The 27570-nt window shown below is 43.2% G+C and overlaps 2 protein-coding genes across 2 annotated transcripts in view; one reads left to right on the forward strand and one right to left on the reverse strand.

Annotated features, from left to right (window-relative positions):
* Positions 1-27570, reverse strand: part of LOC124009287 (SLAM family member 5-like) — an 80825-nt gene that overhangs the window by 29913 nt on the left and 23342 nt on the right. The window lies entirely within an intron of this gene.
* LOC124009288 (SLAM family member 5-like) lies at positions 1233-19391 on the forward strand. The gene is made up of 5 exons (XM_046320925.1): positions 1233-1364; positions 2846-3148; positions 3319-3597; positions 3851-3967; positions 16058-19391. The coding sequence occupies exons 1-4, from the start codon at positions 1310-1312 to the stop codon at positions 3952-3954; spliced, it is 741 nt and encodes a 246-aa protein (XP_046176881.1). The 5' UTR covers positions 1233-1309; the 3' UTR covers positions 3955-3967; positions 16058-19391.

Genomic DNA, 27570 nt, shown 5'->3' on the forward strand with positions numbered 1-27570 from the left:
CATCAGCTGATATCTCAAAGTGCTGTACAGAAACCCAGCCTAAAACCCCAAACAGCAAACAATGCAGGTGTAAAAGCACGGTGGCTAGGAAAAACTCCCTAGAAAGGCCAAAACCTAGGAAGAAACCTAGAGAGGAACCGGGCTATGTGGGGTGGCCAGTCCTCTTCTGGCTGTGCCGGGTAGAGATTATAACAGAACATGACCAAGATGTTCAAATGTTCATAAATGACCAGCATGGTCAAATAATAATAAGGCAGAACAGTTGAAACTGGAGCAGCAGCACAGTCAGGTGGACTGGGGACAGCAAGGAGCCATCATGTCAGGTAGTCCTGGGGCACGGTCCTAGGGCTCAGGTCCTCCGAGAGAGAGAAAGAAAGAGAGAATTAGAGAGAGCATATGTGGGGTGGCCAGTCCTCTTCTGGCTGTGCCGGGTGGAGATTATAACAGAACGTGGCCAAGATGTTCAAATGTTCATAAATGACCAGCATGGTTGAATAATAGTAAGGCAGAACAGTTGAAACTGGAGCAGGAGCATGGCCAGGTGGACTGGGGACAGCAAGGAGTCCTCATGTCAGGTAGTCCTGGGACATGGTCCTAGGGCCCAGGCCAGTTGAAACTGGAGCAGCAGCATGGCCAGGTGGACTGGGGACAGCAAGGAGTCATCATGTCAGGTAGTCCTGGGGCATGGTTCTAGGGCTCAGGTCCTCCGAGAGAGAGAAAGAAAGAGAGAAGGAGAGAATTAGAGAACGCACACTTAGATTTACACAGGACACCGAATAGGACAGGAGAAGTACTCCAGATAAACAAACTGACCCTAGCCCCCCGACACATAAACTACTGCAGCATAAATACTGGAGGCTGAGACAGGAGGGGTCAGGAGACACTGTGGCCCCATCCGAGGACACCCCCGGACAGGGCCAAACAGGAAGGATATAACCCCACCCACTTTGCCAAAGCACAGCCCCCACACCACTAGAGGGAAATCTTTAACCCACTGTTAACCCACTGTTCCTAGGCTGTCATTGAAAATAAGAATTTGTTCTTAACTGACTTGCCTATTTAAATAAAGGTAAAATAAATTTGAAAAATTACAAAATTACAAATCTTATAGTTACACAAGTTGATTTGTAACATGCTAAAAATGCATTATACCCCGTCTTTAATTTCACAAACACCTGAGTTTGGAGAGCATTTTCAGTTCAGAATGTGTTAATCTTCTGGTTATGGGTGTAAACAGCTACTGGAGGAAGAGGAAGTATAGGCCTATGTGACAATACTTCCTTATTTAGGTTTAGTCATTTATCAAAGCATGGCGACCTTGTGTTTCCCCATCGCTATTCTACTAACTCTTCTCCATCAAGCAGGTAAAAGCATTTTCTGAAACATCTGTATAGTGATATTTATTATATTGATTAGACATGTGTGTCTATAATCTGATTAGTAGGTTAGTAAGTAACAGGTAGTATAATTTGTACTGATTACTCTGCTTATAACCGGTCTAATCAGTGTACTGGTTGTCTAACCAGACGAATCAGTGTACTGGTTGTCTAACCAGTCCAACCAGTGTACTGGTTGTCTAACCAGACGAATCAGTGGGAGAAAAAGGAAATTATATGATTTACTGAACTTTTAAAGTCATGTGTTGTGATGTGTTGAACTTTACCACATTCAAGTAATATATTGACTTTTAAATGGAAAATATGTCATTAACTTTAGGGCAACATTTTTTGATGATACTGTGGTTTTAAACACATGTTGAAGCTAATACACATTTGTTTACAAGTAATGAGTAATACAGCAATTTTGGGTGGTGATAGTATACTGATAGTATACAATACTGTGAGGAAAAGTTCTGTGTCAGTTACAAGAAGGTTACTGACAGGAAACTATGCAACAACGCCATTTGAAGCAAGAAAAACTTCTCACTATCGGAAATGCACAGCTCAACTTGTTTTCACATGTGTCTGTAAGAATCAACCACAAATATGTGCCCATATTTATAAGCATCCAAGTTATTTATGCTTTTAGGCAGATTAGGTTGTACTTCCTGGAGTTATACTTCATCATGTTTATTTTACTGAATGTTTTCTGATACTGAACAGTTGATAGTGTGTATCATATCCTAGTTCTTTATTGTAAAAGTACTTCTGTATTACTTGTAACAAAGGTTGTGACTCTGTTGATCTAAAGGCAGCTGATCTTATTAATGGGTTCATCTTTAAACCGTTTAGCAAATAGGGCGTATTGTTACATCCGTTGTTGAATGAATTAGACTAAAGCGCAGCGTGGAAAGTGTTCATGATATGTAATGCTGAAACACCGACAAAACAACAGAATATAAACGAACGTAAAGTTCTGCAGGGCTAGACAGCAACTGTGTAAAAACAAGATCCCACAAACTAAAGGTGGAAAACAGGCTACCTAGGTATGATTCCCAACCAGAGACAACGATAGACAGCTGCCTCTGATTGGGAACCATATCCCTGGAGAGAGGCTGAATTTGATTTGATTTGATTCGATTTGATTTGATATCCGGCCAACAAAGAAATAGAAAACTAGAATGCCCACCCAAATCACACCCTGACCTAACCAAATAGAGAAATACACAGGCTCTCACACGTCAGGGCATGACACATAGAAAAATTCCTGCTCAAACTACAAGCCTGCAAATTGGATCATTACAATGTGTCAGTCAGTTTGGCTATTTGCAAAAACAATCCATTTCCACATATTCTTTTGGGAGGTTGCGTTACTAAATTCATATATCCTACTGCTGTATTTGTCACATTGTACAATGGGCTTTTTCATCTTTTTTTACATGAAATATTCTGTGTGTTTATTTCAGAGCCCAGTGCTGAGACCTCTGTGTTTGTGCTGAAGGGACAGAATGTTCACCTGAATGTCCAGACAAATGTTACACTGAAAGAAGATGTTGATGTGATATTTTGGAAGTTTAACACATTAGACAATGTTGTAAAGTACCCCCCAAACGTTACCTTTGAAAGGTACCGAGGTAGGGCTGAATTGATGGTGGGAAACTTCTCTCTGCTACTGAAGAACCTCCAGGAAGGAGACAGTGGACTTTATGAAGCAGTAGTGACTGGTAACAATGACAGAAACGTAGCTGCATACTTGATAAAAGTCCAAGGTATGTCTGACAGTTTTCTATTTTATTATAAAGTAACAGTTACAGTATCAATCAATAGAGCTAAACATTGAGCTAAACATAGTGTACAGGTTAAATGCATATTCATAAGTACTCTAACTCATGTACTCAGGTTAATACATGAACTATAATGGGGTTCGATTTGTTTTCAGAGAGAGTTGAGCCTCCAGTCCTGACAGTGAACTCTGTCTCCTCCATCAATGGCACCTGTAACATGACTGTGACCTGCAGAGGTCAGAACATCTCTGTCACCTCCAGCTGTAACAGCAGCACCTGCTCTCAGGTGGGAGGAGAGAGTAGAGGGGCTGAGACCTCCACTGTCCCCCTGCTCTCTGTCTATGTGGCAGGGGGTTCCATCATCTGTAACCACAGCAACCAAGTCAGCTGGGCCAACGACACCAAGGAGATCAAAACAATTTGTCATGAAAAAGGTAAGACAGATTTATACAAACACCGTGCACACACACACACACACACACACACACACACACACACACACACACACACACACACACACACACACACACACACACACACACACACACACACACACACACACACACACACACACACACACACACACACACACACACACACGCTCACACACACACACGCTAGACTAGATGTTATATGCTGACGTATGTTGACGTTTAGATTTTGATGTCCTTGTTATTCCAAAACCAGAGGGGAACAAAGAGGACCATAACTACGCTGTCACAGTCGGGATGCCAGGTCCCATCGTCCACGTCATCATCATCTTTGTTGGATGCGCCTTGATTGGTTGTTGAAAGCTAAATAAAGGTAAGCTCACTGTTCTTGCTTATTACAGAAACCGTACAGTTGTGAATAAAATGGTTCCCTGGAGTAGGGAAGGACGTATAACATACTCAGGGGAGTCAACAACCAATCCGATTCACCTGAAGCAAACTGAAATCATGCCCAACGTGCCAATGGATGTCAAGCCCACCCTCGGAAGCCCCACAATTCTGGCTATAATACCGGGGCTCGCATCCATTTCCAAAATTCATTACAGCACTTTAGTAAGCCCAAAACCCCTGACTGCACAAGGCCAAAATATGTTATACCACATTCTCTCCTTCAGGGAACAGTAGTTATATTCATAACTGTACATTCCCTTTCAGTCGGCCACTCGGTCTAAAACATGCAGACATACAATCAAGCCCCAAGCCGGCTCAGACGGTACCAAACTAGGAGACCCGCCCAAGCACCCACAGGTTCCAACGGATCCAAAAAGGGTCACAGAACCACCTTTTTCCCCTACCTTAATACTTACCTGAGAAGCCTGAATTGTCAGTACCTCATGGGGCCTGAACTGTCAGAGCCCTATATAACAAACCAGAACCTGCTTCAACACGGTTATGTATACTGACACGCTGCCACTGCAGCCCAAGTCCCCAGACCCCACGGTTCCAAGAATAACACTAACTTTGTGAGCCTAAAATGTCAGAACTCATACAAGGAACCTCAAGTCCAAAACAACAGAACACCAAGTCATGACTTGGTAAAACGCACGCGCACTGCATAGCGTGAAGCAGTGTCACTGAAACCCACGGGAAACCTGCAGTAACCTTGGAAGGGTGTACCCGCACACTGCCACGGCAGCCCAATGCTTAAACCAACAGGGAATTGTGGCAACCCGGATAAATGCGTTCTGTCTGCTGCAGCACATCAAGGCAGCCAAAGGCTTAAACCCACAGGGAAACTGTGATAAACCGAAGAAATGTTGCCTGACATCAACCATGACGACCCAACATTTTCCATACACACAAAAAGTTTATTTCTCTCAAATGCTTTGCACAAATATGTTTACATCCTGTTAGTGAGCATTTCTCCGTTTCCAAGATAATCCATCCACCTGACAGGTTTGGTATATCAAGAAGCTGATTAAACATCATGATCATTACACAGGTGCACCTTGTGCAGGGGACAATAAAAGGCCACTCTAAAATGTGCAGTTTTGTCACACAACACAATGCCACAAATCAAGTTGCAGGTTGTGGAGTGTGCAGTTGGCATGCTTACTGCAGGAATGTCCACCAATGTAATTTTAGAGAATTTATCAGTACGTCCAACCGGTCTCGCAATGTGTTTGGCGTTGTGTGGGTGAAAGGTTTGCTGATATATTTGTATTTTTTATGGATCCCCATTAGCTGCTGTCAAGGCAGCTGCTACTCTTCCTGGGTAGTTCTTGTATGCATGTGTCTGTGCCAATGTTTGTGTTGCTTCACAGATCCCGCTGTTCCATAAGTTTTTTTTGATCTGTTTTTTAAATCTAATTTTACTGCTTGCGTCAGGTACTTCATGTGGAATAGAGGTCCATGTAGTCATGGCTCTATGTAGTACTGTGTGCCTCCCATAGTCTGTTCTGATCGTGGGGACTGTGAAGAGATCTCTTGTGGCATGTCTTGTGCAGTATGCATGGGTGTCCGAGCTGTGTGCCAGTAGTTTAGACAGACAGCTCGGTGCATTCAACATATCAATACCTCTCATATATAAAAGTAGTGATGAAGTCAATCTCTCTTCCACTTTTAGCCAGGAGAGATTGACATGCATATTATCGATATTAGCTCTCTGTGTACATCCAAGAGCCAGGAGTGCTGCCCTGTTTTGATCAAATTACAATTTTCCTGAGTCCTTTTTTGTGGCACCTGACCACACGACTGAACAGTAGTCAAGGTGCAACAAAACTAGGGCTTTTAGGACCTGCTTTGTTGATAGTGTTGTTAAGAAGGCAGAGTATCGCTTTATTATAGACAGGATGCTCCCCATCTTAGCTACTAAATCTTAGCTACTAAATCTTCGCTACTAAATGCCTTTTATGCTCGCTTCGAGGCAAGCAACACTGAAGCATGCACAAGAGCACCAGCTGTTCTGGATGACTGTCTGATAACTCTCTCGGTAGCCGATGTGAATAAAACCTTTAAATAGGTCAACATTCACAAAGCCGCTGGGCCAGATGGATTACTAGGACGTATACTCAAAGCATGTGCGGACCAATCGCACTCCACACCGCCCTTTCTCACCTGGACAAAAGGAACACCTATGTGAGAATGCTGTTCATCGACTACAGCTCAGCGTTCAACACCATAGTGCCCAAGAAGCTCATCACTAAGCTAAGGACTCTCGCACTAAACACTTCCCTCTGCAACTGGATCCTGGACTGCCTGACGGGCCGCCCCCAGGTGGTAAGACTAGGCAACAACACGTCTGCCACGCTGATCCTTAACACTGTGGCCCCTCAGGGGTGTGTACCTAGTCCCCTCCTGTATTCCCTGTTCACCTACGACTGTGTGGCCAAACATGACTCCAACACCATCATTTAGTTTGCTGACGACACAACAGTGGTAGGCCTGATCACAGACAACGATGAGACGGCCTACAGGGAGGAAGTCAGTTAACTGGCAGTGTGGTGCCAGGACAACAACCTCTCCCTCAATGTGAGCAAGACAAAGGAGCTCATCGTGGACTACAGGAAAAGGTGGTCTGAACAGGCCCCCATTAACATCGACGGGGCTGTAGTGGAGCGGGTTGAGAGCTTCATGTTCCTTGGTGTCCACATCACCAATGACTGATCTTGTTCCAAACATACCAAGACAGTCGTGAAGAGGGCATGACAAAACCTTTTCCCCCTCAGGAGACTGAAAAGATTTGGCATGGGTCCCCAGATCCTCAAAAGGTTCTACAGCTGCACCATCGAGAGCATCCTGACCGGTTGCATCACCGCCTGGTATGGCAACTGCTCGGCATCTGACCGTAAGGCGCTAAAGAGGGTAGTACGAACGGGCCAGTACATCACTGGGGCCTAGCTTCCTGCCATCCAGGACCTATATAATAGGCGGTGTCAGAGGAAAGCCCATACAATTGTCAGAGACTCCAGTCACCCAAGTTAAAGACTGTTTTCTCTGCTACCGCATGGTAAGTGGTAACCGGAGCGCCAAGTCTAGGACCAAAAGGCTCCTCAACAGATTCTACCCCCAAGCCATTAGACTGCTGAACAATTCATAAAAATCGCCACCGGACAATTTACATTGACCCCCATCTTGTACACTGCTGCTACTCGCTGTTTGTTTGTTACCTATGCATAGTCACTTCGCCCCCACCTACATGTACAGATTACCTCAACTAGCCTGTACTGCACACTGACTCGGTACCGGTGCCCCCTGTATATAGCCTCGTTATATTTTATTCCTATTGTGTTACCTTTAATTATTACTTTTTGTTTTTGCCTAGGTAAATATTTTGTTCTTCTCAAACTGCACTGTTTGTTAAGGGCTTGTAAGTAAGCATTTCACTGTAAAGTCTACACATGTGGCAAATAAAATTGGATTGATTTGATCAATATGTTTTGGCCATGACAGTTTACAATCTAGGGTTACTCCAATCAGTTTAGTCATCTCAACTTGCTCAATTTCCACATTATTTATCCAATATTTAGTTGAGGTTTTTTTGAGTTTACTGAGTGTTTTGTTCCAAATACAATGCTTTAAGTTTTAGAAATATTTAGGACTAACTTATTCCTTGCCACCCACTCTGAAACTAACTGCAGCTCTTTTTTGAGGGTTTGCAGTCATTTCAGTCGCTGTAGTAGCTGACATGTAAAGTGTTGAGTCATCCGCATACATAGACACTCTGGCTTTACTCAAAGTCGGTGGCATGTCATTAGTAAAAATGGAAAAAGCAAGGGGCCTAAACAGTTACTGTGGGTAATTCCTGATTCTAACTGGATTATATTTGAGGCTTCCATTAAAGAACCCCATCTGTGTTCTGTTAGACAAGTAACTCTTTGTCCACATTATAGCAGGGTGTTTAAAGCCAAAACAGGCCGTTTTTCCAGCAGCAGACTATGATCAATAATGTCAAAAGCTGCACTGAGGTCTAACAAGACAGCCCCCACAATAATTTTATCATCAATTTCTCTCAGCCAATCATCAGTCATTTGTGTAAGTGCTGTGCTTCTTGAGTGTTCTTCCCTATTAGCATGCTGAAATTCTGTTGTCAGTTTGTTTACTGTAAAATACCATTGTATCCAGTCAAACCAAATGTTAACTAAGGGTTGGTAACAGGATAATTGGTTGGCTATTTTAGCCAGTAAAGGGGGCTTTACTATTCTTGGGTAGCGGAATGACTTTAGCTTCCCTCCTAGCCTGAGGGCACACACTCTCTAGTAGGCTTAAATTGAAGATGTGTCAAATAGGAGTGGCAATATCATCTGCTATTATCCTCAGTAATTTTCCATCCAGATTGTCAGACCCTGGTGGTTTGTCATTGTTGATGATAGACAGCAATCATTTTTTCACCTCGTCCACACTGACTTTACGGAGTTCAAAAGTACAATTCTTGTCTTTCATAATTTGGGCCGATATCATTGGATGTGGAGTGTCAGCGTTTGTTGCTGGCATGTCATCCCTAAGTTTGCTTATCTTGCCAATGATAAAGTCATTAAAGTAGTTGGCAATATCAGTGGACTTTGTGATGAATGAGCCATCTGATTCAATGAATGATGGAGCCGAGTTGGCTTTTTTTCCCCAAAATGTCATTTAAGGTGCCCCAAAGCTTTTTACTGTCATTGTTTATATAATTTCTCTTTGTTTCATAGTGTGGTTTATTTGTTATTTTATTTAGTTACATGATTTCTTAATTTGCAGTAAGTTTACCAATCATTTGGGCTGCCACAAAGGTGGGTCTGGGTGGGCATCTATCCGCCGTGGCGGCTCTGGTGCGGGACGTTGATCCCCCTCCACCTCTGGCTTACCCCACTTAGGTGGCGCCTCTAGAGCGGGGACCCTCGCCTCCGACCCCGGACTGGGGACCTTCGTAGCGGGCCCCGGACTGGGGCGACTCTGGCGACACACAGGAGACCTGGCTCTGGGAGCCGGTACAGGACTCACCAGGCTGGGGAGACATACAGGAGGCCTCTTCCTTGGCCGAGGCACCGGATACACTGGGCCGTGGAGGCGCACTGGCGGTCTCGAGCGCAGAGCTGGCATCACCCATTCTGGCTGGATGCCCGCTTTCACCCGGCAAATGCAGGGCGCTGGCACCCAGCACACCGGCCGTGAATGCGCAGCCTCAACACAGTGCACATCACCTCATAGCACGGGGCATGACCAGTCACATGCTCGCCATGGTAACCACAGGGAGTTGGCTCAGGTCTACTACCTGACTCTGCCACACTCCCCGTGTGCCCCCCCAAAACATTTTTTGGGGCTGCCTCTCGGGCTTCTTTGCCAGCCGTGTTCGTGTCGCCAACTCCATTCTCCGGTATCCCTCCTCGCACTGTTCTAGAGAATCCCAGGCGGGCTCCGACACTCTCCCTGGGTCGACCGACCACCTCTCTATCTCCTCCCAGGTTGTCTCATACTCCAGATAGCGCTGCTCCCATGTCCAGGACTCCCTTTCACGCTGCTCCTCCTTATAACACTGCTTGGTCCGTTGGTGGTGGGAAGTTCTGTCACGGCTGTTGAAGGGAGAGGACCAAGGTGCAGCGTGGTGAGGGTACATTTTCTTTATTTTAAGCAAAATGACGCTAAACAAAACAATAAACACTACAAACACCAACCGTGAAGCTCAAAAGCAAAGTGCTCTAAACAACATCAACTTCCCACAAACACAGATGGGGAAAAAGGGTACCTAAGTATGGTTCCCAATCAGAGACAACGATAGACAGCTGTCCCTGATTGAGAACCATACCCGGCCAAACACAAAGAAATAGAAAACATAGAACACAAAACATAGAATGCCCACCCCAACTCATGCCCAGACCAAACCAAAATAGAGACATTAAACGGATCTCCAAGGTCAGGGCGTGACAACACCACAGACAGATCACCACAGATCATCAACATATGAATCACTACAAAACTTATTGTATGACCTCTTATACAGTATATTAGGGCCCAGCCTTTGGAACTTTGATTTTCCTAGATATGGCTATTATATTGTGATCACTACATCCTATGGATTTGGATACTGCTATAAAGCACAATTCTGCAGCATTAGTAAAGATGTGATCAATACATGTTGTTGATTTCATTCCTGTGCTGTTTGTAACTACCCTGGTAGGTTGACTGATAACCTGAACCAGGTTGCAGGTACTGGTTACAGTTCAGTTTTTTCCTGAGTGGGCAGCTTGATGATACCCTGTCAATATTTAAATCACCCAGAAAATATATTTCTTTGTTGATATCATATACATTATCAATCATTTCACACATATTATCCAGATACTGACTGTTAGCACTTGGTGATCTATAGCAGCTTCCCACCAGAATGGGCTTTAGCTGAGGACAGATGAACCTGTAGCCATATTACTTTAACAGTATTTAACATTAGATCGTCTCTAGGCTTTACAGGAATGTGGTCCTGAATATAGACTGCAACACCGTCCCCGTTGGCATTCATGTATATGAATGTCATCTGCTACAAGCAAGTTATTGACTTCATGGACCTTGTTTCTTAATATGGGCTATTTTTAGCACTTTTCTGGGTTGCTTGATTGTTTTTAATGCTTTACTGGGAAGCTTACCAGAGGTAGACTTCCTCATGTTATTTACATTGGAGCTGATAGTGCAGGGTGAGCTGCATAATATGGTCTTCCTACTATTGCACACTGCCTCAGTGTTAACAGTGTAACTCTGGTTTATAGGCTCATGATTACTGCTTACAATAGCTGGAGGATAAACAGATGTATTCGGTGCAATTAGGGGTACATAAATTAAATTACTTATATTGTGTTTGCCAATGCCTCTAAGATCATGTACATTTGATGCAGCATTATGACGACTCATTGTCACAATTGTAGGGATTAATTGAGCTGGTCTTGGATCATTTACCAGTCATTGTTTCAACGCAGAAGAGATATGCGTGGACAGAGTCCAGGAGCCAAGATGATTTGGATGGACTCTGTCATTCCTGTAGAGTATCTTCTGTTTCCAGAAGGTGTCAAAGTTATCGATAAAAGTTACTTTTAGCCAGATGTGTAATGACATCAGTCTGCTGAATATTTCACACTTTCTTTTTCACATGTAGTCATGGCTCTATGTAGTACTGTGCGCCTCCCACAATCTGTTCTGGACTTGGGGACTGTGAAGAGACCTCTGGTGGCATGTCTTGTGCGGTATGCTTGGGTGTCTGAGCTGTGTGCTAGTATTTTAAACAGACAGCTCAGTATCTTTAGCGTGTCAATCTCTCAATCTCAATCTCTCTTCACTTTGAGCCATGAGAGATTGACATGCATGTCAGTAGCGTTAGCTCTCCGTGTACTTTTAAGGGCCAGCTGTGCTGCCCTGTTCTGAGCCAACTGCAATTTTCACAAATCCTGACTACACTACTGAACAGTAGTCCAGGTGCACCAAAACCAGGGCCTGTAGGACCTGCCTTGTTGATAGTGTTGTTAAGAAGACAGAGTAGCGCTTTTGTTTCAATATGTTTTGACCATGACAGTTTACAGTCCAGCATTACTCCACCTTGTCGTGTCTCTACTATCATTAAATTGAAGACTTGTAGTTTTTATCAAAGATTCTCTGTAATTAGTATTACGCGATCAACTGATTAATCATGTAATTAACTAGGAAGTGGGGGCATTTCCTAAAATAACTTTTCAGATATTTTATCTGATCAATTAGTCTTTGAATTAATGAATTATTTACTTTACCTCACGTTAGTCTCATTTCAAACGTCGTAAATTGTTGGTTATATGCACAAACCCAGTCTTCACTATGAATCGATCAATAAATCAATTGTCAATTCACAGAAATGCATAAACAAACAGTAAATATGGTTACAAGAAATGACAGGAGAATGTGCCCTAGTGGGCTGAACCGGCATGGTAGGAGAATGTGCCCTAGTGGGCTAAACCGGTATGGTAGGAGAATGTGCCCCTAGTGGGCTGAACCGGCATGGTAGGAGAATGTGCCCTAGTGGGCTGAACCCGCATGGTAGGAGAATGTGCCCCTAGTGGGCTGAACCGGCATGGTAGGAGAATGTGCCCCTAGTGGGCTGAACCGGCATGGTAGGAGAATGTGCCCTAGTGGGCTGAACCGGCATGGTAGGAGAATGTGCCCTAGTGGGCTGAACCAGCATGGTAGGAGAATGTGCCCTAGTGGGCTGAACCGGCATGGTAGGAGAATGTGCCCCTAGTGGGCTGAACCGGCATGGTAGGAGAATGTGCCCTAGTGGGCTGAACCGGCATGGTAGGAGAATGTGCCCCTAGTGGGCTGAACCGGCATGGTAGGAGAATGTGCCCCTAGTGGGCTGAACCGGCATGGTAGGAGAATGTGCCCTAGTGGGCTGAACCGGCATGGTAGGAGAATGTGCCCTAGTGGGCTGAACCGGCATGGTAGGAGAATGTGCCCTAGTGGGCTGAACCGGCATGGTAGGAGAATGTGCCCCTAGTGGGCTGAACCGGCATGGTAGGAGAATGTGCCCCTAGTGGGCTGAACCGGCATGGTAGGAGAATGTGCCCTAGTGGGCTGAACCGGCATGGTAGGAGAATGTGCCCCTAGTGGGCTGAACCGGCATGGTAGGAGAATGTGCCCTAGTGGGCTGAACCGGCATGGTAGGAGAATGTGCCCTAGTGGGCTGAACCGGCATGGTAGGAGAATGTGCCCCTAGTGGGCTGAACCGGCATGGTAGGAGAATGTGCCCTAGTGGGCTGAACCGGCATGGTAGGAGAATGTGCCCCTAGTGGGCTGAACCGGCATGGTAGGAGAATGTGCCCCTAGTGGGCTGAACCGGCATGGTAGGAGAATGTGCCCCTAGTGGGCTGAACCGGCATGGTAGGAGAATGTGCCCTAGTGGGCTGAACCGGCATGGTAGGAGAATGTGCCCCTAGTGGGCTGAACCGGCATGGTAGGAGAATGTGCCCTAGTGGGCTGAACCGGCATGGTAGGAGAATGTGCCCCTAGTGGGCTGAACCGGCATGGTAGGAGAATGTGCCCTAGTGGGCTGAACCGGCATGGTAGGAGAATGTGCCCTAGTGGGCTGAACCGGCATGGTAGGAGAATGTGCCCTAGTGGGCTGAACCGGCATGGTAGGAGAATGTGCCCTAGTGGGCTGAACCGGCATGGTAGGAGAATGTGCCCTAGTGGGCTGAACCGGCATGGTAGGAGAATGTGCCCTAGTGGGCTGAACCGGCATGGCGGCTTGTTAGACAAAAGGGGAAGTGGGGGTCGACTAAGAAGTCATTACAGAGTGATAATTATAATAATTGAAATGCTAATCCTTTGCATATGAACGCTCACTCATTCGGGAACAATTGCAATCAATATATATATTTACGCTCAGTGTGTCGTCTTGATCGCTGGTGAAAAGTTTGTTTCTTTTGTAGAATTGTCCGTCTCTCTCCCTCTCTCTGTCTTGGTTATAGGGGATAGTTCAGAGTGACATTCATTAATATGTTACAGAATGAATGTTTCGGCGGTTGTCGTTCTTCGCGTTCAATGATACCGAATTCCTAGCTGCAGACTAGTAATTAATATCAAAGACTTGTTCTTATTCTGTCGGTATCGATAGTGTAAGAGTTTAACCACGTAGTATGGTTAAAAGATTCAGCAATGGTCCACAACCTTTGTACTCTCCTAATGGAGAAACACATGGTCTGGTGATAATTTCTCAAAGTTGGGTTTTATTCGGAATGGCAGAAAGGGGCTGTCCAAGGATGTCTGACCCTAACTGGGCTCAGGGGCGGTCCTCTGATTTAGTTAACTCCAATCCCCTTTTTCAGTTTTCCTTCTTTAAACATACCAAAATCACATTGTACAATTGTGTAAACAGTATTATACTCACTCATTCATCTTATACAACAATTAGATGTAAACCTCATATCTGAGGCTATTATATAAACAGCGTTATGGTAATGTAGCCACACCGTCTCCCATGAGCTTCCCCAAGTTGTGACAAACGGACCAGTTCGTAGCTGGATTCTTCACCGATCTTTTATACATTCTCCGGAACATGAAATTTGTTCGTACCTCAAGTTCTGTGAGGTGGAAGGAATTCCTTTGTGCTCCATGAACATTTACTCTGCCTCTTATACTATGTGGCCATGTAGGCAGGGTCTTCTCAGGAATTTACAACCTCTCTCTGATCACAGCATCATAGTTGAAGGAGGTTTAGGGTTTAGTGAATGATTTGTCCCAAATACAATGCCTTTAGTTTTGGAAATATTTAGGACTAACTTATTCCTTGCTACCCATTCTGAAACGAACTGCAGCTCTTTGTTAAGTGTTGCAGTCATTTCAATTGCTGTAGTAGCTGACGCGTATAGTGTTGAGTCATCCATTCCTTCATTCTGCAGTCTTAACTCATCCCAAACCATCTCAATTGGGTTGAAGTAAGGTAATTGTGGAGGCCAGGTCATCTGATGCCCCACTCCATCACTCTCCTTCTTGATCAAATAGCCCTTACACAGCCTGGAGGTTTGTTGGTGTCCTGTTGAAAAACAAATGATTGTCCTACTAAGTGCAATCAGATTGGATTGCGTATCGCTGCAGAGTGCTGTGGTAGACATGCTGGTTAAGTGTGCCTTGAATTCGAAATAAATCACAGACAGTGTCACCAGCAAAGCACCTCCACACCATCACACCTCCTCCTCCATGCTTCACGATGGGAACCACACATGCGCAGATCATCCATTCACCTATTCTGCATCTCACTAAGACACAGTGGTTGGAACCAAAAATCTCACATTTGGACTCGTCAGACCAATGGAAAAATGTCCACCGATATAATGTCCATTGCTCGTGTTTCTTGGCTGAACCAAGCCTCTTCTTATTATTGGTGTCCTTTAGTAGTAGTTTCTTTGCAGCAATTAGACCATGAAAGCCTGATTCAGCATTCTCCTCTGAACAGTTGAATTTGAAATGTGTCTGTTACTTGAACTCTGTGAAGCATTTGTTTGGGCTGCAATTTCTGAGGCTGGTAACTAATGAACTTATCCTGTCAAATATAAAATCGATTTTGATTTGTTTAACACGTTTTTGGTTATTACACGATTCCATGTGTGTTATTTCAAAGTGTTGATGTCTTCACATTTATTCTACAATGTAAAAAATAGTCAAAATTAAGAAAAGCCCTGGAATGAGTAAGTGTGTCCAAACTTTTGACTGGTACTGTATGTAAATAAGGTATTTCTGTTTTTTATTTTAAATAATATTTGCAAACATTTCTAAAAACCTGTTTTCACTTTATGGGGTGTTGTGTGTAGAATGATGAGTACATTTTAAAAAAACAAGGCTAGAACAAGGCTGTACAGTAACAAAATGTGGAAAAGGTAAAGGTGTCTGAACGCTTTCTGAATGCACTCTAGTTGCGAGCCACAGAATTATAGCCAGGAAAGAGGGGCTTCTGAGGGTGGGCTTGGCATCCATTGGCCCATTGGGCATCGTTTCAGTTTGCATCAGGTGAATAGGATTGGTCGTTGACTCCCTAGTGTGTTATACCTTGTGAGCGACTGAAAGTTAACACATTATGTTAATCAAACTTTTGTGAAAACTGTTGAAAACAGGATGTAGTCATTTCACATTATTTAAATTCATAGCTCATTTTATTGTATTTTTATGTAGTTGATTTAAAGGTGACAGAGGGGAAATTATAATGACAGAGTATGCTATATTCAGGGTAAGATACCATATATATTTAACATCACTGATACTGTGTCATTGTTGATGCCATTTTTTAAAATGCAGTTAGTGGAAAATGTATACATTCTAAAATGCTGAGAAATAATGTTAATTTCTTATATTATAGAGCATTGAACCACTGAGAAATATTTAATTTATTGATTTGAGGTAATTAATAACCTTGTTTTATAACCGGGTCACCGTTCATAAATTCACAGTGAAAATGTTACTGTATGTTTTTATTCTCCAGACTCCAGGTAACAGTCATGTAGGTGGTGAAGAGCAGGAATCTCCAGGTCCAGCATCACCCTCCAGCTACAGTATGGTGGGACTACCCCAACTCCAGCCTATGAACCATTCCACTATGATGGGAGACCAGTCTCCACCTGAGGACTTTCCCATGACCTCCATGACCATGCCTGAGAGTTTAAATGCTACTGTATGGTGGGGAAAAATAGAAGCAAACAATAATCAGGAATTTTAACATCATCTTAGACCAGGATTCTATCACAGCTTTTTGTCAGCTATACACCTTTGAAGGCAATGTTCCCGCGTTCACTGAGAAAACATTCAATTCAGTTCAGTCGGGAAAGTATGTTTAAATGTACATAGCTGACAAACCATGATCAAATTGAATTTTGGCCTAAGACCGCGGAATATCCGTGCTGTAGCGTGATTGAAATTTAAAGGCAATGTACCTGCTTGTGTGGGGACTGCATCGGTAAACTCTGCATATGTCGGCTCAATTGGAAATTACCTTTACATTTCTATCATGCTACAATTCGGATATTCTTCCAAACAACAATCAACTACAGATGAAGGATCTTAATTTGACCACACTGTTGTTGCAGGAAATGCAAACTTGTAGTGTATTCAAGGTTTAAAAATGCTTCTAAAGTTTGGAATTTACACTTTAAAATTTCAAACTTGATTTGCCAATACAAAAAATCTAAAACCTCAACAAACATTTTCATTCATTATATCCCCATAATCCTGATGCTTCAGGATATTTTCCTGCTGTGAGAAACTGGTCAAATTAAGATCCTACATCTGTAAGCACAGCTGTCTGAAAATGTTAAATATATTATTTTTTTCCTTGTAACATTTCTGAACCATCATGACAGTAGTATGCTGTACAAGTACAGAAAAATAAGTGAACATTTCAAATAATTTATCATAGTGGGTATTAAACAGAAACAAATCATTTATCCTAGTGGGTACTAAACAGAAACACATCATTCATCTTAATGGGTATTAAACAGAAACACATCATTCATCTTAATGGGTATTAAACAGAAACACGTCATTCATCTTAATGGATATTAAACAGAAACACATCATTCATCTTAATGGGTATTAAACAGAAACAAATCATGTATCATAGTGGGTATTAAACAGAAACACATCATTCATCTTAATGGGTATTAAACAGAAACACATCATTCATCTTAATGGGTATTAAACAGAAACAAATCATGTATCATAGTGGGTATTAAACAGAAACACATCATTCATCTTAATGGGTATTAAACAGAAACACATCATTCATCTTAATGGGTATTAAACAGAAACACATCATTCATCTTAATGGGTATTAAACAGAAACACGTCATTCATCTTAATGGGTATTAAACAGAAACACATCATTCATCTTAATGGGTATTAAACAGAAACACATCATTCATCTTAATGGGTATTAAACAGAAACAAATCATGTATCATAGTGGGTATTAAACAGAAACACATCATTCATCTTAATGGGTATTAAACAGAAACACATCGTTCATCTTAATGGGTATTAAACAGAAACAAATAATGTATCATAGTGGGTATTAAACAGAAACACATCATTCATCTTAATGGGTATTAAACAGAAACACATCATTCATCTTAATGGGTATTAAACAGAAACACATCATTCATCTTAATGGGTATTAAACAGAAACAAATCATGTATCATAGTGGGTATTAAACAGAAACACATCATTCATCTTAATGGGTATTAAACAGAAACACATCGTTCATCTTAATGGGTATTAAACAGAAACAAATCATGTATCATAGTGGGTATTAAACAGAAACACAGCATTCATCTTAATGGGTATTAAACAGAAACACATCATTCATCTTAATGGGTATTAAACAGAAACACATCATTCATCTTAATGGGTATTAAACAGAAACACATCGTTCATCTTAATGGGTATTAAACAGAAACAAATCATTTATCCTAGTGGGTACTAAACAGAAACATATCATTCATCTTAATGGGTATTAAACAGAAACACATCGTTCATCTTAATGGGTATTAAACAGAAACACATCATTCATCTTAATGGGTATTAAACAGAAACAAATAATGTATCATAGTGGGTATTAAACAGAAACACATCATTCATCTTAATGGGTATTAAACAGAAACAAATAATTTATCCTAGTGGGTACTAAACAGAAACACATCGTTCATCTTAATGGGTATTAAACAGAAACACATCATTCATCTTAATGGGTATTAAATAGAAACACATCGTTCATCTTAATGGGTATTAAACAGAAAAAAATAATGTATCATAGTGGGTACTAAACAGAAACAAATGAACCAAAAACATGTGATACTGTACAGTCAGATATTCTTATATCATGTTATGCTGTGCATTATACTATGCCATGTAATGCTATATTATGGCAGGCCCTCATAATATGCCTTGAAATGCTATGCTATCTTACATTAGGCTAAAGACATGCTACAGTACTTTGGCGACTGGTAAGTGTTTTTTTCCTTTGGGCTGTATGTTTCAATGTGTAGTTCATACATGCATAATCTATACGCAGAATTAACGTTTTACCTCAATAAGCAGCTGTTTTCTGGAAGCTGTGCGGCACCATTTTCAACGTGCGCCAGCACCGTAGAAATTCGCGTTTCAGCCGATGAGCTTCAGCCCCTTGCCATTTGAGTGACAGCTAACAAGACACACACACCCACACACAGCAGAGCGAGAGAGAGCAATGAAGTGTTACACATATCTGCACATTTGTGGCGTAGCACGCAATTTTCAGGTCCCACTTTTGGCTTGTGAGCGTTACTTTCAGAACTACTTCCTAAAAAATATAACAAATCAAATAAAAATATATAAGGTATGTTATTTATATAGCAACAAATGAAAAGAAAAAGTAAATATTTTTGAAAACTTTTTAAATTACCCAATCTGGTTTACATGTGCAGGCAACATCCTTCTGTTTATGTGTACTGTACATTGTTACATAAAAAGAAACATCATTATTGTTACATAAAAAGGAACATCATCTGCTGCTGTATGGGGCGGCAGGGTAGCCTAGTGGTTTGAGCGTTGGATTAGCAGTCGAACGGTTGAAAATTCAAATCCCGAGCTGACAAGGTACAAATCTGTCGTTGAACAGGCAATTAACCCACTGTTCCTAGGCCGTCATTGAAAATAAGAATTTGTTCTTAACTGACTTGCCTAGTTAAATAAAGATAACAAATAAAACAAATAATTGAAAATAATATCGTCACTGTGGGAAGCCCTGTCAATTGTAAAAATACAATAAACATAATTTTGTCACTGGTGGGCTTAAATCAGTGTTGTTTGTAGAATGTATCATGATGACCAGCCTCACAGATACCAGGAGGATCTTCAACATGTACACAGACACGCCAGCAGGGGGAGACACTGGGCTACAACAGTTAGACATTATGTTACAGTTCCTCTAGTCCAGCACATCAGACAAAAGGGTTGGGACACTTCCATTTCAATTCCAGTCAATACAGAAAGTAAAACAAATTCCAATTCCTAATTTTCCAAATTGAAAAGCATTGGAATTGACCATTACCCTGCTAGACACTTCAACAATTAGCCTGGGGACTACCCTGAGTTTACAGTTCCTGAAATGTGTATAGTTCCTACAATAATGTTCCCTGCCTGTAGTTCAGGCCCTGAAGCAAGGATATGCATATTATTGGTACCATTTGAAAGGAAACACTTTACAGTTTATGGAAATGTGAAAGTAATGTAGTGGAATATAACACAATAGATCTGGTAAAAGATAATAGAAAGAGAAAACCGTTATTTTGTATTTTTTTACCATCATCTTTGAAATGCAAGAGAAAGGCCATAATGTTTTATTAGTCCTTAGATTTTCAAGCTGATATAACTCAACTGTAATTAAACCACTCAGGAAAATTCTATGTCGTCTTGGTAAGCAACTCCAGTGTATCTTTGGCCTTGTTTTGGGTTATTGTCCTGCTGAAAGGTGAATTTGTCTCCCAGTGTCTGATGGAAAGTAGACTGAACCAGGTTTTCCTCTAGGATTTTGGCTGCGCGTAGCTCTATTCCATTTATGTTTAAACAAACTCCTTAGTCCTTGCAGATGACAAGCATATCCACAACATGATGCAGTCACCACCATGCTTGAAAACAATGTGTTGCATTTTCCCCAAACATAACGCTTTGCATCCAGGACAAAGGTAAACTGTTTCTATAAAAAATAACAACTTCAAGAAGGGAACCTGCCTAAATGATTATCGACCCGTAGAACTCATGTCGGTAGCCACAAAGTGCTTTGAAAAGCTGGTCATGCTTCACATCAACACCATCATGCCGAGACCCACCTCAATTCGCGTACCACCCCAACAGATCCACAGAGGATGCAATCTCAATCACACTCCACACTGCCCATTCCCACCTGGACAAAATGAACACCTATGTTAGTGCTGTTCATTGACTACAGCTCAGTGTTCAACACCATAGTACCAACAAAGTTCATCACTAAGCTAAGGACCCTGGGACTAAACACCTCCCTCTGCAACTGGATCCTGGACTTCCTGATGGGCTGCCACCAGGTGGTGAGGGTAGACAACAACACATCTGCCACCCTAATCCTCAACACTGGGGCCCCTCAGGGGTGTCTGCTTATTCCCCTCCTGTACTCCCTGTTCACCTACGACTGTGTGGCTAAGCACGACTCCAACACCATCATTAAGTTTGCTGATGACACAACAGTGGTAGGCCTGATCACCGACAACGATTATACAGCCTATAAGTGGGAGGTCAGAGACCTGGCAGTGTGGTGCCAGGACAACAACCTCTCCCTCAATGTGAGCAAGACAAAGGAGCTGATCGTGGACAATAGGAAAAAGAGGGCCAAAATGGCCCCCATTAACATCGACAGGCCTGAAGTGGCAGGGGTCAAGAGTTTCAAGGTCCTTGGTGTCTACATCACCACTGAACTATCTTGGTCCAAACACACCAAGACAGTTGTGAAGAGGGCACGACAACAGCTTTCCCCCCTCAGGAGACTGACAAGAATTACCATGGGTCCCCAGCTTCACCTGGAATGTTTTTTCAACGGTCTTGAAGGAGTTCCCTCATATGCTGAGCACTTGTTGGCTGCTTTTCCTTCACACTGTGGTCCAACTCATCCCAAACAATCTCATTTGGGTTGAGGTTGGGTGATTGTGGAGGCCAGGTCATCTGATGCAGCACTCAATCACTCTCCTTTTTGGTCAATTAGCCCTAACATAGCCTGGAGGTGTGTTTTGAGTCATTGTCCTGTTGAAAAACATGATAGTCCCACTAAGCGCAAACCAGATGGGGTGGTGTATCACTGCTGTGGTAGCCATGCAGGTTAGGTGTGCTTTGAATTCTAAATAAATCAAAGACAGTGTCACCAGCAAACCACCCGCACACCATCACACCTCCACCTCCATGCTTCTCAGTGGGAATCACACATGTGGAGATCATTCATTCACCAACTATGCGTCTCACAAAGCTGTAGGAACCAAAAATCTAAAATCTTGGCTCATCAGACCAAAGGACCAATTTCCACCGGTCTAATGTCAATTGCTTCTGTTTCTTGGCCCAAGAAAGTCTCTTCTTCTTATTGGTGTCCTTTAGATGTGGTTTCTTTGCAGCAATTCAACCATGAAGGCCTAATTCACTCAGTATCCTCTGAAACATTGATGTTGAGATGTGCCTGTTACTTGACCTCTGTGAAGCATTTATTTGGGTGATGCATCTGAGGTGCAGTTAACTGTAATGATCTTTTCCTCTGCAGCAGAAGTAACTCTGGGTCTTTATTTCCTGTGGAGAGCCAGTTTCATCACAGCATTTGATGGTTTTTGCAACTGCACTTGAAGAAACGTTCAAAGTTCTTGAAATGTTCCACATTGACTGACCTTCACGTCTTAAAGTAATGATGGACTGTCGTTTCTCTTCGCTTATTTGAGCTGTTCTTGCCATCATATGAACTTGGTCTTTTACCAAATAGGGCCATCTTCTGTATACCACCCCTGCCTTGCAACTGATTGTCTCAAACGCATTAAGAAGGAAAGAAATTACACAAATGAACTTTTAAGAAGGCACACCTGTTAATTGAAATGCATTCCAGGTGACTACCTCATGAAGCTGGTTGAGAGAATGCCAAGAGTGTTCAAAGCTGTCATCAAGCGCAAAGGATGGCTACTTTGAAGAATCTCAAATATAAAATATATTTTGATTTGTTTAACACTTTTTTTGGTTACTACATGATTCCATATGTGTTATTTCATAGTTTTGATGGCTTTACAAATATTCTACAATGTAGAAAATAGTAAAAAATAAAGAAAACCCCTTGAATGAGTAGGTGTGTCCAAACTTTTGACTGATACTGTATATATAAACAATACTTTTAAGAATGCTAATGTATTACCAACAACGGTGAAAAGCCGGAAGCAGAATGCCATGAACCGTTATTACCTGGAAATCCTTTTATGATGTTGTGCAGGTATACTATTCATGAGCTCACCTTGACTGACAGATTTTTGAAACACCCTTGTGAGCAGAGCAAAGAGTTGATCATGGACTGTTGGACATCAGACAAACAGCAGCAATATCCTGTATTTCTATTGTTTTGTAACGAAAACCAGAGTACAGTTCACTGATACACTTTGTAACGCCTGAGTCACATTAGAAGCTTACACATAAGGGAATGTACATGAAAACAGTCCTTCTCCACATTTAAGAACTCTGCGCCGGCGGGGGAGGAAGAGGGACGCATAAACCCAGCAGTGAGAGACTCCTCAATATACCCTTCCATTGCTTTGGTCTCCGTACCCGACAGGGAATAAAGTCGCACCCGTGGAGGTGTAGTGCCCAGGAGAAGGTCGATGGCGCAGTCATAGGGCCGATGCGCAGGAAGCGAGGAGGCACGGGCCTTGCTGAAAACCTCCCGGAGGTCCTGGTATTCTGCTGTAACGGCGGAGAGGTTCAGGGATTTTCCCAAGCCCGTGTCGTCCCAGGGCAAGGAGTGCCGACTTCAGGCAATGCTCATGGCGAAACGGGGTCCAACCCAGGATAGAACCAGGAGCCCAGTCGATCAGAGGATTGTGCCTCTGGAACCAGGAGAACCCCAAAACCATGAGTGCATGAGGGGATTCAATGGGCAGGAACTGCATACTCTCACTGTGATTGCCTGACACTCTAAGGTTAATGGGAAATGTAGTGTGGGGGACTGCCAATAGAGCACCCTTCCAACGCTCTGACATCCATAGGAATGGAGGGGTTGTGTGGGGATTCCCTGTTTCAACACAAGGGTAGCATCCATAAAGCTCTCGTCGTCCATAGAGTCAATGAGTACCCGGAGAGATTTGGAATTGTCGCCCCACAACAGGGTAGCATGGAGAGGGGTACGAGCAATGTAGGATGGGAAACTCCCCGTACAACTCACCAGTGTACTCGTACCTACTTGATGAATCTGGGTTTTTAATGGCAGGTAGCTAAGAAATGTCCTGTAGCTCCACAAAATGGACAGCTAGGGGTGTTAAGTCTGCATAAGCGCTTAGCCAGAGACATTTTAGCCCAGCCCAGTTGCATGGGCTCCGAAGGAGGCGAGTCGGCGAGTCCCGAGAGAACTCGGGTGACATCGGGTTCACTCGGACATGTCGACTTCGGGGGTTTCCGGGTTTCCACGGAGGTGGCGACAGGGCACAGATTCTCTCTCCCTCTTACGTTCTCGTAGCCGCCCATCGATCCAGATGGTCAAGGCTATGAGGGAGGTCCATGGGCAGCTCCCGGGCTGCGAGCTCATCTTTGATCACCCTCGATAATCCGTGAAGGAACATGTCGAACAATGCTTCCGGGTTCCTGGCACGCTCAGCCACCAGTGTGCTAAAATCCATTGCATAGTCTGCCACACTACGGGAGTCTTGACGTAGCTGGAGCAGCTGACGAGCAACTTATCTCCTGGACAATGGAGAATCAAACACCTTCCGTACTTCCGCCACAAACTCCTCCAGACTTAAGCAGATGGCGGACTGTTGCTCCCACACCGCCATGGCCCAGGTGGGTGCCCTCCCAGACATCAGTATTATGAGTTACGCTATCCTCGAGGGGTGAGAGGGGAATGAAGAAGGCTGCAGCTCGAAGATGAGGGAGCATTGGGAGAGAAATGCCCGGCAGGTTCCAGAATCTCCGCTGTAGAGCTCCGGAGAAGGTAAGCAGGGTTCTTCGGACACTTGGGTAGGCTGGGAAGAAACGGCGCTGGTAGCGGGGTTGCTGAGAGTCTGAGGGATTACTGGTGTGGCCCCCTGCCTAGTAGGGAATTCGCGGAATTGCTCCAGCAATGTATCGAACGCCTGGTCATGGCGTTCTGCCAGGGTATGGAGTCACTCCGTAAGGCATTGCAGTAACTCCTTGTGTCTTCCAATGGTGGCTCCTTTCTGGAAGGCTTTGCATTGTGGAGTTGGTCTGTTTGCTGGGTTAGTAATGGCCAGTTCGTACTATCATGACTATGATATGACCCAGATGCAGACACAGGAGGTGGATAGTACAGTTATTTTTTTAAATAATAAATAAATAAAAACTGTAACCTTTATTTAACTAGGCAAGTCAGTTAAGAACAAATACTTATTTACAATGACAGCCTACACCAGACAAACTCGGACAACACTGCTCTATGGGACTCCGAATCACAGAAAGGTTTTGATACAGCCTGGAATCGAACCAGGGTGTCTGTAGTGATCCTTCTAGCACTGAGATGCAGTGCCTTAGACCGCTGCGCCACTTGGGAGTTCTCAGATGATGTATTGTAAACACTGGGCAGGCAAAGGGCAGGTGGAGGACAGGCAGAGGTTTGTAATCAGGTCAGAGTCAGGCAGGTAGGCTCGGGGTCAGGGTAGGCAGAATAGTCAAAACCAGGAAAACTAGGAAACAAGAAGATGGGAAAGCACGCTGGTAAGACCTGACAAGACAAGGTGAATTGCAACAGACAAACAGAGAACATAAGTATAAATGCACAGGGGATAATGGGGAAGATGGGCAACACCTGGAGGGGCGTGGAGACAAGCACAAAGACTGCTGAAACAGATCAGGATGTGACACATTATAAATTGCAATATGTTCAGAATTGTTTGTATTGATCAGACATGTATTTGATCATAGGCCAGCATAGCCAAAATGTTGATCAACATGAACACTCATGAGAAATAAAAGCGACATAACATTTTTATTAGAGCCATATGCCTAATATAGGAACCTGGTCACCCTACAATGTGCAGGACCCCATTGATTCGTCCAATTTGTAACACTCTGTCATGTTTTGTCTTATATTGTCTTGTCATTATGCTTTTCCTTCTGTTCGTTTCCCCCTGCTGGTCTTATTAGGTTCGTTCCCTTTTTCTATCCCTCTCTCTCCCCCTCCCTCTCTCTCCTCTCTCTATCGTTCCGTTCCTGCTCCCAGCTGTTCCTCATTCTCCTAACTCACTCATTTAGTCTTTTCACACCTGTCCCCTATTTTGCCCTCTGATTAGAGCCCTATTTCTCCCCTTGTTTTCCGCTTCTGTCCTTGTCGGATCCTATGATGTTCGCTGTGCTGTGTCATTGTCTCGCCCTGTCGTGTCTTGTCTCCTTCAGATGCTGCGTGTGAGCAGGTGTCTAAGTCTGCTACGGTCGGTGTCTTCCCGAGGCAACCTGCAGTCAATGGTCGAGTCTCCAGTCTGTCCTCGTCACTACGAGTGGATTTTAGTTTTTCATGTTTTGTTTTCTTCTTATATTGTCCAGGAGTATACTTTTGCCAGTTACTGGAATAAAGACTCTGTTTTCGCTAAGTCGCTTTTGGGTCCTCATTCACCTGCATAACACACTCATCTCCCGTCTGAATGCTTGTAAAAAATAATACAAAGTAACAAAGTGTCATGTCATATAACGTAGAAGTTAATTACTTAGGCTTTAGGAAATACAACCATCTACAGAGATTGATGGGGAGTGGAGTGGGAGAGGAGAGCGACCCATGTGCCCCGATTCAATTAAGCAGGCTTCAGTCACCCACTTGGCTTCAGTCATCCCCAAGATTTAAGCTGGAGACAAATCCAGCTATATACTCCTCCTTGTCAGGCCTCTCAGACTGGACAGAGGGGTCCTGGGAAGGACAGCTCGCACAGCTTCCCCACATATAGGTGCTGCATCAAGGGTGACCTCATTTAAGAGACAAAAGGAGTGTGGAGTGTGTTTTTCCGGCATGCTGTTAGTTTGCTAGCTAAAAGTCACAACACAGATAAAAAGGGTATCGTTCTGCCACGTTCTGCTTGAGCTACAGTATCTTACGGTTTGCAAACAAAGCCGTATGATGCACACGTGGTTTCATTGAATTGGATGAAAATCATGATTTTCACTATTAGTGACCTTTAAATGTTACTGTAGGTGGTGGTTCCAGGATGACAGCCAGTGAGGCAGCACAAAACAGCAGAAGAAGATAGAAGTGGTGGAGAAGTCATTGGGCCACGCAGGCCAGTCAACCGATACTGTTAGTTGTTGAGCTAGGTACTGGAGCTAGTTACTGGAGTGACAGACAGTAGCTTCATCTCATAGTACCAATACAGATTATGGCCCCTTGGGTGTAGGTTGAAGTTTCACTTAGGTACAGATCTAGGATCAGCTTCCCTGGCCCATTGAGAGAGAGGGAGGGGTGTCACAGACCATGTGATGCACTATGGAACTTTTGAACCGATACTAGATAGGAACATTTCATACTCTTATGAACTTTAACATATTGCTATTCTATATTTATAATATTTCAATATTACAGAAAATGCCTGATCATACATGGCTCAACTGTTTTTCTATTAATCTCTTGCTTTTATTAAACCTTCTTCAATTCAAACAAATGACTGAATTGACTTTTCTGCTGTGGAAAAGCACATAGAGACAGCCTCAATTGTAGTTTAAAGTCGGTAACTCATATGATGCCTTTTGCACCCTCATGAGGATGTGGTCGGCGACACTTTGCTTCTTGAATGTCTAATATCTTGAAACCTTGACTGCTGACATGCATAACATTTTGGTGCTGTATTAACAGTGGACTAATGAAAACCTTTTTGGAGTGGATTTTTCCTGTAAAGCCTCCAGGTTTGATACATTATGAGGCTATTGTAATGCTTTGAAAGATGTGTCATGTCATGAGCATGTATGCCCCTCTTAAAATATGCTATTACCTGACTAATGATGATCCTGATCCTGACTAATGATCCTGACTAATGATGATCCTGATCCTGACTAATGATGATCCTGATCCTGACTAATGATCCTGACTAATGATGATCCTGATCCTGACTAATGATCCTGACTAATGATGATCCTGATCCTGACTAATGATCCTGACTAATGATGATCCTGATCCTGACTAATGATCCTGACTAATGATGATCCTGATCCTGACTAATGATCCTGACTAATGATTATCCTGATCCTGACTAATGATCCTGACTAATGATGA

The sequence above is a fragment of the Oncorhynchus gorbuscha genome, linkage group LG22, assembly GCF_021184085.1.
Source record: "Oncorhynchus gorbuscha isolate QuinsamMale2020 ecotype Even-year linkage group LG22, OgorEven_v1.0, whole genome shotgun sequence".
Classification (NCBI taxonomy): domain Eukaryota; kingdom Metazoa; phylum Chordata; class Actinopteri; order Salmoniformes; family Salmonidae; genus Oncorhynchus; species Oncorhynchus gorbuscha.

What these genes read in the sequence shown, in the direction of transcription:
- LOC124009288 (XM_046320925.1), top strand. Translation starts at nt 1,310, where the DNA reads ATGGCGACCTTGTGTTTCCCCATCGCTATTCTACTAACTCTTCTCCAT. An exon ending in ATACTTGATAAAAGTCCAAG is followed by an intron (nt 3,149 to 3,318) that starts GTATGTCTGACA and finishes ATTTGTTTTCAG; the next exon opens with AGAGAGTTGAGCCTCCAGTC. An exon ending in AACAATTTGTCATGAAAAAG is followed by an intron (nt 3,598 to 3,850) that starts GTAAGACAGATT and finishes TTCCAAAACCAG; the next exon opens with AGGGGAACAAAGAGGACCAT.